Source organism: Lactuca serriola, chromosome 8, assembly GCF_051521515.1.
Source record: "Lactuca serriola cultivar US96UC23 chromosome 8, Lser_US96UC23_V15, whole genome shotgun sequence".
In the NCBI taxonomy this organism is placed as follows: Eukaryota; Viridiplantae; Streptophyta; class Magnoliopsida; order Asterales; family Asteraceae; genus Lactuca; species Lactuca serriola.
Genome location: NC_136415.1, coordinates 216,638,970 through 216,652,704, shown reverse-complemented (window position 1 = coordinate 216,652,704; position 13,735 = coordinate 216,638,970). Strand labels below are relative to the sequence as shown.

At 34.4% G+C, this 13,735-nt stretch overlaps 1 protein-coding gene across 1 annotated transcript; it reads left to right on the top strand.

Moving 5' to 3' along the window:
• The first annotated feature begins 10,874 nt into the window (after positions 1 to 10,874).
• On the top strand, positions 10,875 to 12,566 carry LOC145067866 (uncharacterized). Its single transcript, XM_079014904.1, has 6 exons — positions 10,875 to 11,032; positions 11,113 to 11,304; positions 11,384 to 11,393; positions 12,006 to 12,074; positions 12,162 to 12,260; positions 12,474 to 12,566. Exons 1-6 carry the CDS (start codon positions 10,875 to 10,877, stop codon positions 12,564 to 12,566), a joined length of 621 nt encoding a protein of 206 aa, XP_078871030.1.
• Positions 12,567 to 13,735: the final 1,169 nt, after the last annotated feature.

The following is a 13,735-nucleotide window of genomic DNA, read 5'->3' as shown; positions in this document are numbered from 1 at the left end:
TCACTTAATTAGTCAAAAAGCATCTTATTCTGGAACCAAAAGACTTGTTAGAGCATATTAAACATTGAAAGTGTATGTATTTATGAAATCAACCATTGATTCATTTTGCATTTTGATCATCACACAACCTCTTTGATAGAAACCAAAATCCAATAACAGATAAATGAAACTCAAATATGAGATATATAGATCTAGGAAGCTATTTGATTACTAAATGGAAATAAGAACAAATCAGAAAGGAAATCAAAATGATTATCTTCCTGCCCTAATCAGAAAAGTTCTCTTAAGAGAAACTTCTTGCCCAAGCTAAAGCCAATACTCAAAGTTTTACAAAATACTAAATGATTCAATACTCTTAAGAATTAAAAATCTATAAAAAGCTTGCCTGTTTGTTTAAAGCATCCAAAGTTTCTTCATTGAGGTCATTACCAGCAGTGATTCCAGTCTTTCCAAACCTCGGAACTCCAAATTCCATTCCAATTGTTTCAAAGAACTTTCTTTTCTCACATGAAAGATAAGCAAGATCACCAAAATCCAACCGAATTCCCCTTGCTTTATACCTATAGAAATAAATACATCAATTAACATATTAATTATTAACATTAAAGTTTAAACCTTTTGTATCATAAAATAGAAAAAGACAATAATACCCTAGTTCATTTAGTGCTAGAAGAACAACACAGAAGTTAGGAACACCACTCTTCATCACTTAGGAAAAAAAATTATATGATAAGTGTTTGTTGACATGCAACCTACGTGGCATGTACTTGGCAAATTATTAAAAGGTTAAGGTCATATAATAACTCACGTATTTGTACTTTCTTACATATATTTTTTAGTTAAAATACTTCAGGCCTCAAGTATTTTATGCAAAAAAATAATCCCTGTCAATTTTCATCACATACAAAAAATTTCAGGAGTGAAAATGTAACACCCAACGCACAAAGGCCAGATTACCCTTTGCCTAATGCCTACTTTTTCTTATGACTACCTTCAGCATCTTGTTTTGTTTCAATAACAGTGCTACGTAGGGATGTTTCTGCATAAGAGCAAAACAGAAAGCACACAATATTACAATTCGGTCCGTCCATTTTTCCCTTGTTTTCAAAGAAGATCCATTCTTTATCACATTCTCTATCAATACCACCATCTTGAAGTAGAGGCTTGTAAATAATGATATACTCATCAGATTTATCATATTCAATTTTCAAATAGGTGCATAATTTGCAAAAAAAGACAAACACAAAACTGCTGGCTAAAGAAAATTCTGATTTTATTGCAACAAATCTTCTGGCTACAAACAAAAAAAACATTCATCTCATCTTGTTAAAAATAAATTCGATTCTTTGCCTTAATACAAAGCCAATTAATAATTGTTCATGTTTGTATATCAATAACAACTCTTTATCAGATGTGCCAGAATCTTTCTTTCATCCCAATTTGACCGAATGGGTTGACCACCAAAGAAACAAAAGCAGATAACTCACCTGCATGCCCCAAAATGCCACCCAAACAACAACAAATAACTAACTAATCACCACCATCATTCCCCGCTAGCTTTCTTCTCTGTTGATGCTCAGCCACCTTATAATCAACCACTTCACGAAACAGAAGTGGATCAAGCACACAGTTTTCACTTCCATAAACAGCAGCTTGTACACTTGACATAAGCTTTGCAACCTCTCTTCCTGAAAATCCATCTGTTTTTGCAGCAGCTTCCCTCAGTATATCATCAGTCAAACCTTTGATCTCTATCTTGTGCTATTCTTTCTGAAAGAATTTTGAAAAGAATCCTGGTTTTCTTGCACTAGCTTTTGCAATGTACTTGTCTAGGTATAGTTTCAAAAGCTTGAATTTTTGCATTCCTAGACATACCTTTCATCACTCTTGAGAGCATAGGCAACCAGCTAGTTGATTGTACTAATATATAACACCAACAAACATCAACCACTAGACAATTCAATTCAACAGTGGAACAGGGAACCAAAATAACATTGTGATCCGGAGGTTTAGGAGGTATTAATTCCTCTAAAGCATACAAACCTCTATATGAAGAATGAACTAACTCTATATGTTTTTCCAATCGGACTCCAAAGCTGTAAAAGGCTTCATTTGTTAAGCTACCTATTAGCCCCTTAGATGGATCATTGACTCCTTGCGTGGAGATATATGATGTTGATTTAACTTCACTGACAAACACCCATGTACCAATCTCAGTAGAGAAGAGTAGTTTCATCTTACACCTGGGCTTATCAAGGTAGACCGAGTTATAAATAGATGGCAATGAGATTGCAGGTACAATCAATCCTCCTGAATTGGAGTATTTTGCTTGCATGTGGGTCGATGAAAACAGAAAGCACACAATATTACAATTCGGTCCCTCCACTTTTCCCTTGTTTTCAAAGAAGATCCATTCTTTTCGCTAATGGCTACTTCCAAACATACATACATACATAATACATAGCCACACACATGTTCAATTCTTTTGGTCTCTCACACCTTTCTAAAACCAAAATATATACACCAACTTATCTTACTATCTTGTTTTATGAATATTAGAATATAAACCACTTTACAATGTTTATTTACAGCCAAGGGTCAGATTCAAAAAGTACATTAAAACATGGGTTCTTAAATAATTATAATTTGTATAAACATGACCATGCCTAATAAGGCAAGCCTATCTTCAACTTCTTTTCTGTACACCTGTATCAAACCACTGCCATCTGTAACTTGAAGCTTCTCATTTAACATTGTCTTGTATTCATCATCTGTAACTTGAAGCTTCTCATTAAACATTGAAAGTGTATGTATTTATGCTTCTAACTATTTTTGCTTGTTGAACTATTGGCAAGAGGATTAAAAGTGCATTGATCAGGGTGGTAACTACAGCAGTATGTGGCTTGGTGCTATGCATCTTATACGGTTAGTATCTCCTCCACTTATTAATTTATTCCTACAAGAAACATTTTCACTTATGATCAAATGCAATTAGGAGTAGAACCTACTTTTAGTCATTTAGAAGGTTGATGTCCCTGGTTTCCCATGCAAGTAGGTATGATGGGCACTACAAAAAAAATTAGCTTACATGGCAAAAATTACTATTGTAGCTTTGCATTTTGTATTCTTATAATAGGATTGATGAATGAGATGTTTCTAGGCTTTGACATAATCTGACTGTGGATAGTTTCATGGTCACACTAAAGCATAAATGGGCATGATTTCTGAGTTGACAGCATTGCTTGCTTTATGAAAACGTGATTTTTAGTTACTTTAATGAAGTCTTTTCAAGAAACATACAACATTCGAGTTTTAGAAAGCTCTTAGGCGATTTTAACAACTAAAAAGTCTTTTTAATTGGATTTATGAGTGATTTAATGTGAATTTTTTAAGATCAGGTACTTTTATCTCGTATATAAAAAGAGCAGCTGAGAGCAAAAAGCTATTTTTTACAGTAACATCAATGTATGCATCAGTTATCACAGTACCATGATTTTTTACCCCTATATTAGAATGAATACAATTCCATTTGGCTGTTTCTCTTGAATATATATGCATGCCAGTCTCTTGTCCCACCAATGTTCAAATCCTTAGAGCCAGAAGCAACAAACGCATGCTTCAAAGTATAATATCGAAGCTTTCATTATGTGAACCTTTCTTCACACATATTTTGCTAAATGCTAATGTTCGTTAATTTTTTTCATAATTGTGCATTGCAATATGCATATAGTTACAATGAGTTACAATTTTTTTGCTACTTGCTGCAGGCTCAAAGGCTGATAAAGCAACAGTTTCTGCTATAAATTACACTGATATTCCACATACTCAGGTAAGAAAAGGTATTTATTTTTAATCTATCTATTTTTTAGGGTACATAAGTTTTTTATTTTTCATTTTCTAATATAGATTCCATTATATTATTTTGATTAAAAATTCATTTTTGTGAATATTCATTTAAAATATCCAAGCCTTTTTAACTTAACATTAAAAACAATCAAAAGCCTAACATATATTGTACATACTCTACAAGCAATACATATAACATATAGCTCAACAGAATGTGATTAAAAAGAATGTCATCCAAAAAGCTTCTTGCTACTCTACAAGCAATACATATAACACCTGCACCTCTTCTTTTCTAACAGATCCATCATGTTCACCCTTTAACAGGATTCATACAAATCAATTCAATCATCTTATAACAAAAACAATAATTAATCTATAACTAAAGTTATTACAGATAATAAAAACAACCTTAAGAAACAGAGAGTTTACCTGTGACTGTGAGTTACCTTGATTAGGTTGTAGTTGTGCTCCTTCTTTTCTAACATATCTTTTATAGATCTTAGGTACTCACCCTTTCACAAGATTCATACAAATCAATTCAATCATCTTTAAATAATAATAAAATGATAATTAATCGACATGTGATGAAAATTTTACTAACCTCAATCTACCACATTAAATCAGGAATGGAAACAAGTAGAAACATCAACTCATTAACCAACAAAGACAGAAGAGAAAGAAAGAAAGAAAGAAACAAAAAAGAACAGCCATACCTATAGGAAGTTCTTATGCAGTATTAATGACAATTAACATCAAACATAAATATTTATACATTTTTAGAATGTAACTGTCAACTGACAGTTAATACCTAATTTTAAACAGATTGACCACCCAAGGGTAAAAAGGTCAAACCCATTAATTATGAAATAACGGGTTTGCAGGTGGTTTTATGTTGGACACCTGTTTAGCCCATTTCTAACTTTCAAATTTCTGCAAAAGATCATATTCAAAATTTTAAAAGTATTTCTAATTTTAAAATTTCTGTAAAAGTTCATCAAACTTTATAACAAACACATAAAAATATTCAAACAAGCTGAAAAAGTAACTGGATGCTGAAAAAGTAATTGATAACCTATAAAGTTTTGGTCCCTGCTTCAGTTTGGTCACTGTACAGTTTTGGTCCCTGTACAATTTTTTTGTCCCTGTATAGTTTTGGCCCTGTACAGTTTTGTTTTTGCATAGTTTTTGTCCCTAAACATGCGTAATCATTATTGCTTTAAATGGTAAATAATTATGTAGGTTGGCAACAAATGTTTAAGGGATAAATCATGGATTTCCTCTAGTAGATTATCAAATGCATATGATGAAGGTGTGAATGCTTTTCTAGAGTTTGCACAAACTAATAATCCAAAGTTAGATGTTATTCCATGCCCTTGTGTAAATTGCATCAATTTGTGTCACCACTCAATTGACAATGTCTGTTATCATTTGTTTGCCCACGGCTTCGATGAGAATTATAAGATTTGGTCTTTCCATGGAGAAAAACAACCCAATAGTGATTTTAGATGCCCTAACAATTCCATTCCTCCTGATGCTATTTATACAAAGGATATGCTTCATGATGCCTTCAAATACGTAGACGATGAACTTGATTCGTTGAAATCACTTTTTGAAGAGTGTGATAAGCCACTTTATGTAGGGTCAAAGTATAATGCACTTAGTGGATTATTGAAATTCCAACATCTGAAGGGTCAATTTGGATGGTCTGATGCTAGTTTTGATGCTTTGTTGTCTGTCCTAAAAGATATCTTACCATCAAACAATACCATCCCTAGCTCGATATATGAGTCCAAGAAGTTGCTAAAAGGAGTAGGTCTACAATATGAGAAGATTCATGCATGTGAAAATGATTGTGTTCTATTCTGGAAAGAACATAAAGATGCTTCTCAATGTCCAACTTGTGGCACTTCTCGTTGGAAGAAGAATTCCAAAAACATACCTTCAAAAGTTTTGTGGTATTTTCCTATCATCCCTAGATTTAGAAGAATGTTTTCAATACCACAAATTGCTCATGACTTAACCCTGCATGCACAAGGTCGGGTCAATAGTGGGAAGCTTACTTATCCTCGCGATACCCCTTCTTGGAAGCTTGTTGATAACACGTGGAAAGAATTTGGACAGGAAAAACGAAATCTTAGATTAGTCTTGTCTGCTGATGGTATCAATCCACACAAGTCATTAAGTTCCAAGCATAGTTGTTGGCCGATTATCCTAATAACGTATAATCTACCCCCTTATTTGTGTATATCAAGAAAATTCATGATGTTGACTCTGTTGATATCCGGGCCAAACCAACCTGGTAACAATATTGATGTCTACTTGGCACCATTGATAGAAGATCTAAAGCTCTTGTGGGAAACTGGCGTTGAGACTTTTGATTCTCATAAGAAAGAATACTTAAATTTAAGAGCAATATTACTTTGGAATATAAGTGACTTTCCCGCGTATGGTAATCTTTCGGGGTGTGTTACCAAAGGTTATTATGCCTGTCCAATATGTTCAAAGAATACTTGTTCACAATGGTTGCCAAAGTCCAAAAAAGTATGCTTCCTTGGGCACAGAAGATTCCTACCACTTGAACATCCTTTTCGCAAAAGAAAAAAACATTTCAACAATCAACAGGAGCACGATTTTATGCCACAACCATCATCAGGTGAAGAGATTTATGACTATCTGGCGGGATTTGAGACTACATGGGGTAAGAAGATAAAGCCAAAGAAGGTAGTATCAAATAAGGTAGGATCAAAGAAAATAAAGTTAAAGAAGATAAAGTCAAGGAAGGGAGCGTGAAAGAAGGAAACGCCAAAGAAGGAAAAGACAAAGAAGAAAAAAGAAAGTATCGACGAGAGATCTAAATTTTGGCATAAAAAGTCGATTGTTTTTGAACTTGAATATTGGAAGAAGTTGCTTGTTCGCCATCAGTTAGATCTCATGCACATAGAAAAAAATGTGACCGAGAGTGTTTATGGGACATCGTTGAATTTGCCTCACAAGACGAAGGTTGGATTAAAAGCACGACAATATCTTGAAGCGTTGGGCATCAAGACTAAATTACGACCTGAACCAAAAGGGGATCGACATTGGCTTCCGCATGCCAAGTACACATTGAATTCTTCAGAGAAACATCTATTTTATGAAACCCCGTCTAACATAAAAGTTCCTTATGGGTATTGCTCAAATTTCAAGAATCTCGTGTCGGATGATGTTTCAAAGATGAATGGTTTGAAGTCTAATGATTGCCATGTACTAATGCAACAACTTCTTCCATTTGCAATCAAAGGGGTGTTAGATGTGAAGGTGCGGAGAACAATCCTAAGCCTGTGTCATTTTTTCAATGAGTTGTGTAGTAAAGTTGTTGATGTTAGTAAGCTAGGCAAGTTGCAAAGTGACATTGTATTAACATTATGTTTGTTAGAGAAGTACTTTCCCCTTCATTTTTTGATGTCATGACTCACTTGATGGTTCATTTAGTTAGAGAGGTGAGGTTGTGTGGTCCGGTTCATTTTAGGTGGATGTATCCATTTGAGAGATACATGAAAAAACTTAAAGGGTATGTAAGAAATCATCATCGACCCGAGGGTTGCATTGCAGAGTGTTATGTGGCAGAGGAGGCCTTAGAATTTTGTTCAGACTACTTAAAAAACAAGAAATCAATTAGCAATCCTCATGAGCGTGTTGATGAAAGAATCCGCAGTGGCAAGCCTTTATCAAAGGCTACAATTGATGCTGTAGATGCTCAGTTAGTTGATCAAGCTCATCTTTATGTATTACGAAACACTGATGTTGTGGAGCCATATATAGAGTAAGAATAATATGAAACTGTATACTGTTATACCGTTATCTATCATATAAAACATTCTTTTAACTTGTAATACACTTCTGGCAACATATGTTGGAATTGAAGGATCTAAACCCCCGTCATGCTCGCAAGAGTACATGGTTGCAGAGCCAACATAGTCGGACATTTATTAGTTGGTTTAAGAAAGAGGTTTGTTTTTAAAATAAGATTGTTAGAATTACAATATCTTTAATTATTTTTTTGAATTAAATTAATTATATATTTTTCTATTAGGTTGGAAAACGTTTGGCTAATGGGGAAGATATTTGTGATGATGTTCGTTGGTTGGCCAAAGGGCCTAATTTTGTTGTTACTAAATATAGCGGTTTTTCCATAAATGAATATCATTTTCATACAACATCTCGAGATGAGTCTAGAACAACTCAATGCAGTGGAGTGTCTGTAGTTGCACATACCATGCAGATTGCTAGTGCAAAAGACTCCAATCCTGTGTATGGTGCTGTTACTTACTTCGGCCGTATAAAGGAGATATGGGATCTTAATTATCACATGTTTAGTATTCCTGTATTCATGTGTGATTGGGTTGATAGTCGTGGAGTAAAAAAGGATGATTTAGGATTCACGGTAGTTAACTTTGATAGGCTTGGTCAAAAGTCTGAACCCTTCGTATTAGCTAGTCAAGTCAGACAGGTTTTTTATGTTCAAGATCAACAAGATGAGAATTTGCATGTTGTTGGATTCGCACCTCATAGGATGTACAAGTATGGATCAAATGGTGAAACTGATGATATGTTGGAATTTGATGTTACTTTTGATTTAACACAAGACTCCGCTTTATTAGACCTTGATGATGATTTTTTGTGTACGCGTCCGGATGGTGAGGGCATATTAGTTTAAATATTTTTTTTGCAGAATAATAAATATGTTTTTATTTCAGATTTTGAATGTGATTAATCAATGTTCAACTGCAACAAATAACAACGTACTTAATTTAATTTGAATCTTGTTGAAACAGGTTGTGTTTTTGTGACATGGAATCAGATTCAGCTTATGATCACGATGAGGACTCCAAACAAAGAGGTCCGACAACAAAGACAAAAGATAATAAAGTGAAGCTTGTAATAACTTACAATAAAAAAGGTGTCCCGGTTGGAAAGGAAGCCACAAAACTGTCTACTTTTGAGGGTTTGGTTGCAAGAACAATGGTTCCCATAACCTATGACTCGTGGCTGGAAGTTGGTGACGAAGTAAGGGAAGGATTATGGCAATATGTTTTGGTAAGTCTCTGTTTTCTTCCTGTTATTACCTTTGTTCAGATCTGTTTTTGTCGCTGTTCAGATTTGCTTTTGAACCAACCTTTTTTTATGTTTCAGGAAAAGTTTGTAGTTGACCCAAAGAGCCGGAAACAAATTCTCCAATCGATCGGGAAGAAGTAGAGAAACTTCAAGCATTATCTATATCCCAAGTTCATTAAGAACCGAAGTAAAGATCCCAAGGCAAATCTATTCAAACCTCCGAAAGATTATCCGTTTATAAAGAAAGAAGATTGGAAAGTTTTTGTATCCCATAGAGTTACAAAGAAGTGGGAGGTTTGTTAAACTTTTCTTATATGCACTTGTAGTTACAATTTTAATGTTTGTATTTATAATTTTAATGTTTCTAATGCAGGAGGAAAGTATGAAAGCTAAAAATACTCGTGCACATCATAAATACAATCATCGTTTGAGCAGAAAAGGATATGTTGGACTCATTAATGACATTGTATGATTCCCACTAAATATTGATTATTTTATTTGTATATATTTATGTTAATTGATTTTTTATTCTTGATAATTTAGATGCAAGAAACCGGCAAGACGGAAGAGGAGATTGATAGGACAGTGCTGTGGAAAAAAGCAAGAGAGTTGAAGACAGGAGGATACGATGCAGATGTGAAGACGATTGTTGATAAAATTGTAAGTTTCATTAATTCGCAAATATATAAAAAAATAACATTTGTCCCATTTTATTTTTCTAACATTTGTCCCATTTTATTTTACAGGATGAGCTTCAGAAATCGGGAAGCTTTGGAGAGGATACATGTGGAACACATGATGTGGTTACAGAGGCGTTGGGTACTCAGGAACAACGTGGGCGTGTACGAGGGATGGGTAGATTTATAACGCCACAGCAATACTTTTATTTACCCAAGAATGTTAAGTATTACTTGAAGATTGAGAACGAGAGGGTGGATAAACGAATCAACAAACTTGAAGATGACTTGGAGAAACTAAAAAGAGGTGTACTTAATGTTTCTGAAGCTGCAAGTTGCCAAATAGGGGGCATCATTCAAGATTTTGAAAAACAACCACATAATGAATCATTTGTAAGTCCTTGAAGACAATTATGAAAAATATATTTAAATAATTTTCTTTTTCAACAAACTAACATACTATATTTTGCAGGATAATTCATGTCTTCTTGCGGTTGAATTTGCTGCAAATGTAGTTGCTAAAGGAACCATAATGAAAGCATCGGGTATTTTGAAATGTATTTGCATTATTATTATTTATATATTTTCATTTTTTAGAAGATTGGATCTTAATTATTTTTTATGTTTATGTAACAAATGAAAACATTGAAGTTATGATTGAAACAATTTTGCAAGGAGAAGCTTTAGTACCCTTTCCACTTGAAGAGGAGTTTATTATGAAGGTCAAAGATGCACTGGGACACATACTAAGCTGGCCAAGACACTTAGTTATTCGATGCTCTGACTTGGTAATACTATTTGAACATATTTTCCCTTGGTTATCTTAATTTTTCTGATATTTGAGTGAGTTCTTAATTTTTCTAGTAATACTATTTGTATTTTTGATTGCATTTGTAGGGAAAAGTGGTGGCGAAATCTGTGAAAAAGCATGCAACACCAGTGAAGAAAGCTGCAACACCAGTGAATGAAGATGTAACACCAGTGAAGGAAGATGCAACACCTCCAAAAGAAGAAATAGGAAGTAAAAAGAAAGAAAAGGGGACAGGAAAAATGGTTGATGTAGAAAAACAACCATGTGATATGGAAGGAGGGAATGATGTGGAAGAAGGGAATGATGTGGAAGAAGTACTGATTGGAATAGAAAAGAAGATTAAAAAGGAGAAACAAAATGTGACCGTGCAAAGAAGGTAGACCAGAGCACAGATGAAGACAAGGATAAGGATTGAGAACATTAGTATTTTGAAAATGAATGCAATGATGGCTAATGGACAAGTTACAAAGGTTGATTCTATAAGAGTGCAGAGTGAGAATGATCTTTTTGGGTACGATAGTTACACGTACTTAACTTGGGATGATTTTGAAGCAGTTCTTACAATGGATGAGCTGACCGGTGCTGTTATTGTGTCTTATATGATGTAAGTGCAAGAAATTTAATTTAAATAACAATGTATCTTAAAAAAAATGTTTAATGAATTTAGTGTTTGTACGATAACAGGGTGTTGTTTAACAAATTGAAGTATGGCTCCCCAGAAAGAGACCATGGAATTTGCTTTGTGAACCCGATAGTAATCTCACCAAGTACGCGTAAAGGGAAATCTAAGAATATTGACGATGCAAGCAAAGGTTTAACAGATCGGTTGTCTAAAAGAAAGGGCAATGACATCATCTTTATGCCCTACAATCCCGGGTATTGTTATTTGACATTTTATTTTTAAAATGACTGCAATTATGTTATTTGACATTTGTTTTTTTTTTGGTTTGTGTAGAAGACATTGGGTATGAGTAAATTACACGAATGGTCCCTATGGTTTTAGGTAATTTGCGCGCTTCGTCCCTAACTTATTTTTTTAACTCGGAAAGTCCCTACTGTTTGTTTTTGTTGCACGCTTGGTCCCTACTATTTGTTTTTGTTACGTGCTTGGTCCTTACTGTTTGTTTTTGTTATGCGATTGGTCCCTCTCTTACCTAAAAAGAATATTATTTAAATAGGAAAAAATTATGGGTAAGTAAGGTACGGTGAGGGGGGTTGGGGTTGGGGTGTGTTTGTTTAAAAATTTTAAAAAATCAAGGGCGAAATAGTTTTTTTAGGTAAGAGAAGGACCAAGCGTGTAACAAAAACAAATAGTAGGGACCTTCCGAGTTAAAAAAATAAGTTAGGGACTAAACGCGCAAATTACCCTAAACCATAGGGACCATTCGTGTAATTTACTCCATTGGGTATTGGGTGTACTAGACATGAAATCGGATACTTGCTATTATCTTGATTCCTTGAGCTCTGGCAATTTCAATATGCAGTTGAAGCAAATTGTTGATTCGTAAGTAATATAAATTATCAAAACACTTGATGTGAGTACAATAAACACATATTTGTTAATGTTTTTTTTATAGGCAATGGTTCTGTACACTACACAAAGTGGATCCAACAAAAGGGTTAAACTAAATTGGGTTAATGTTACGGTCAGCACTTAATTCCTTATTGAAATTGTAGTTTTAACTTTATTTTTTGGATCAATTGAAATGATCATTTTATATGTAACTGTGTAGTGTCCAGTTCAGCCCGGATCTACCGAATGTGGCTACTACATGCTAAGGTTCATGAAGGAGATAGTGGAAGAAGGAATTGAAGTGTTAGTCAAAGACAATGTAAGGATATAGCATTCTACTTTCATTACTATAATTTATGGCATCCTTACTGTTACAGAATATGTGTTTTCATTCATTTGAAAGTACAATGCTCTATTAAGAAAGAATAATTTACATTTTATGCTTAGTTGTTAAATATAGCAACTTACTGTTACAGAATATGCTAATATGCTATTTTTTATTAATAAAAACAATATGCAAATGTTTTCACAGATCGGGGATGGCAAAACTGAGTACACAACTGCTCATATCGATGAGATACGTGAAGAATGGTCAACGTTTGTTACAGGCTTCATTTATCGATGATATGTATGGTCTTTTGACAATGTATCCGCAAAACAATGTTATGGTTAACCACTAATGCTAGGTATGGTCTTTTGACATGTGAAATGCTAGGTAGTCTTTTGAGACGCATGTACAATTTTTTGCTAACTTTTAGTAATGTTACTTAAGGTAACATGTAGTTACAACTTAGGTAATTCAACATATATGTAAAGTTGTTTGACGTTTAGATGAAAATGAATGTTTTGGTATATTTTTCATTTATTATGTGTATTCACGTTGTAAATGTGTGTTGTAAATGCACGTCGTAAAGGCGCATAGTAAAAACGAGAGACGTAAGGTTACGACATGCGAATGAGCGTCGTCTTTCTTTATGACATGGCCTTCCTTGACACGCATTGCGTATCATAAGCGCGCGTCGTCTATAGACGACGTGCATTTGAGCGTCAACTTCCTTTATGACATGTCCTTCCTTGACACGCAATGCGTATCATAAGCGCGTGTTGTCTATAGACGACGCGCATTTGAGCGTCATCTTCCTTTATGACATGGCCTTCCTTGACACGCAATGCGTATCATAAGAGTGCGTTGTCACTAGATGATGCGCATTTGCACGTCTTCTATCTTTATGACATGGCCTTCCTTGACGCGCATTGCGTATCATAAGAGAGCATCGTAAATGCGCTTCGTAAATGCGCGTCATCTATATTTATGACATGGCCTTCCTTGACACGCATTTGCGCGTCATCTGAGCCTTTTACGACGCGCAATGAGCGTCGTAAAAGGCCTTTTTTCTAGTAGTGACTCATGTAGATGTATCTATGTATATGTATTCATGTAAGCATATATATGTAAATGTATTCATGTAAATGTACTCATGTAGATGTATCTATGTAAATGTAGTGTAATGTTCTTCGTGCACTAGTTGTAACGTGTGTTCTCTCTCTATCTAGCATTTATAGACTCATGAATGAACTGACTCATTATATGATATCGCGTTCTAGTAATAGTTCTAGTATCTTCCTAAACTACCCATATGGTAGCTTACTAGTAATTTAACTGGTACGTATGAACATGGATGTATACCCTTGCTACCCAAGGGCATTGGATGAACTGGAAGGACCTTTATGACTCTTTATGTACATTTGATATATAACTAATATTTAAACAACCTTCTGACGGATACCCGATGT

Coding starts and splice junctions, on each gene's coding strand:
- LOC145067866 (XM_079014904.1), top strand. CDS start 10,875: ATGGCTAATGGACAAGTTACAAAGGTTGATTCTATAAGAGTGCAGAGT. Junction 11,033..11,112: donor GTTATTGTGTCTTATATGAT/GTAAGTGCAAGA, acceptor GTACGATAACAG/GGTGTTGTTTAACAAATTGA. Junction 12,075..12,161: donor TAAATTGGGTTAATGTTACG/GTCAGCACTTAA, acceptor GTAACTGTGTAG/TGTCCAGTTCAGCCCGGATC.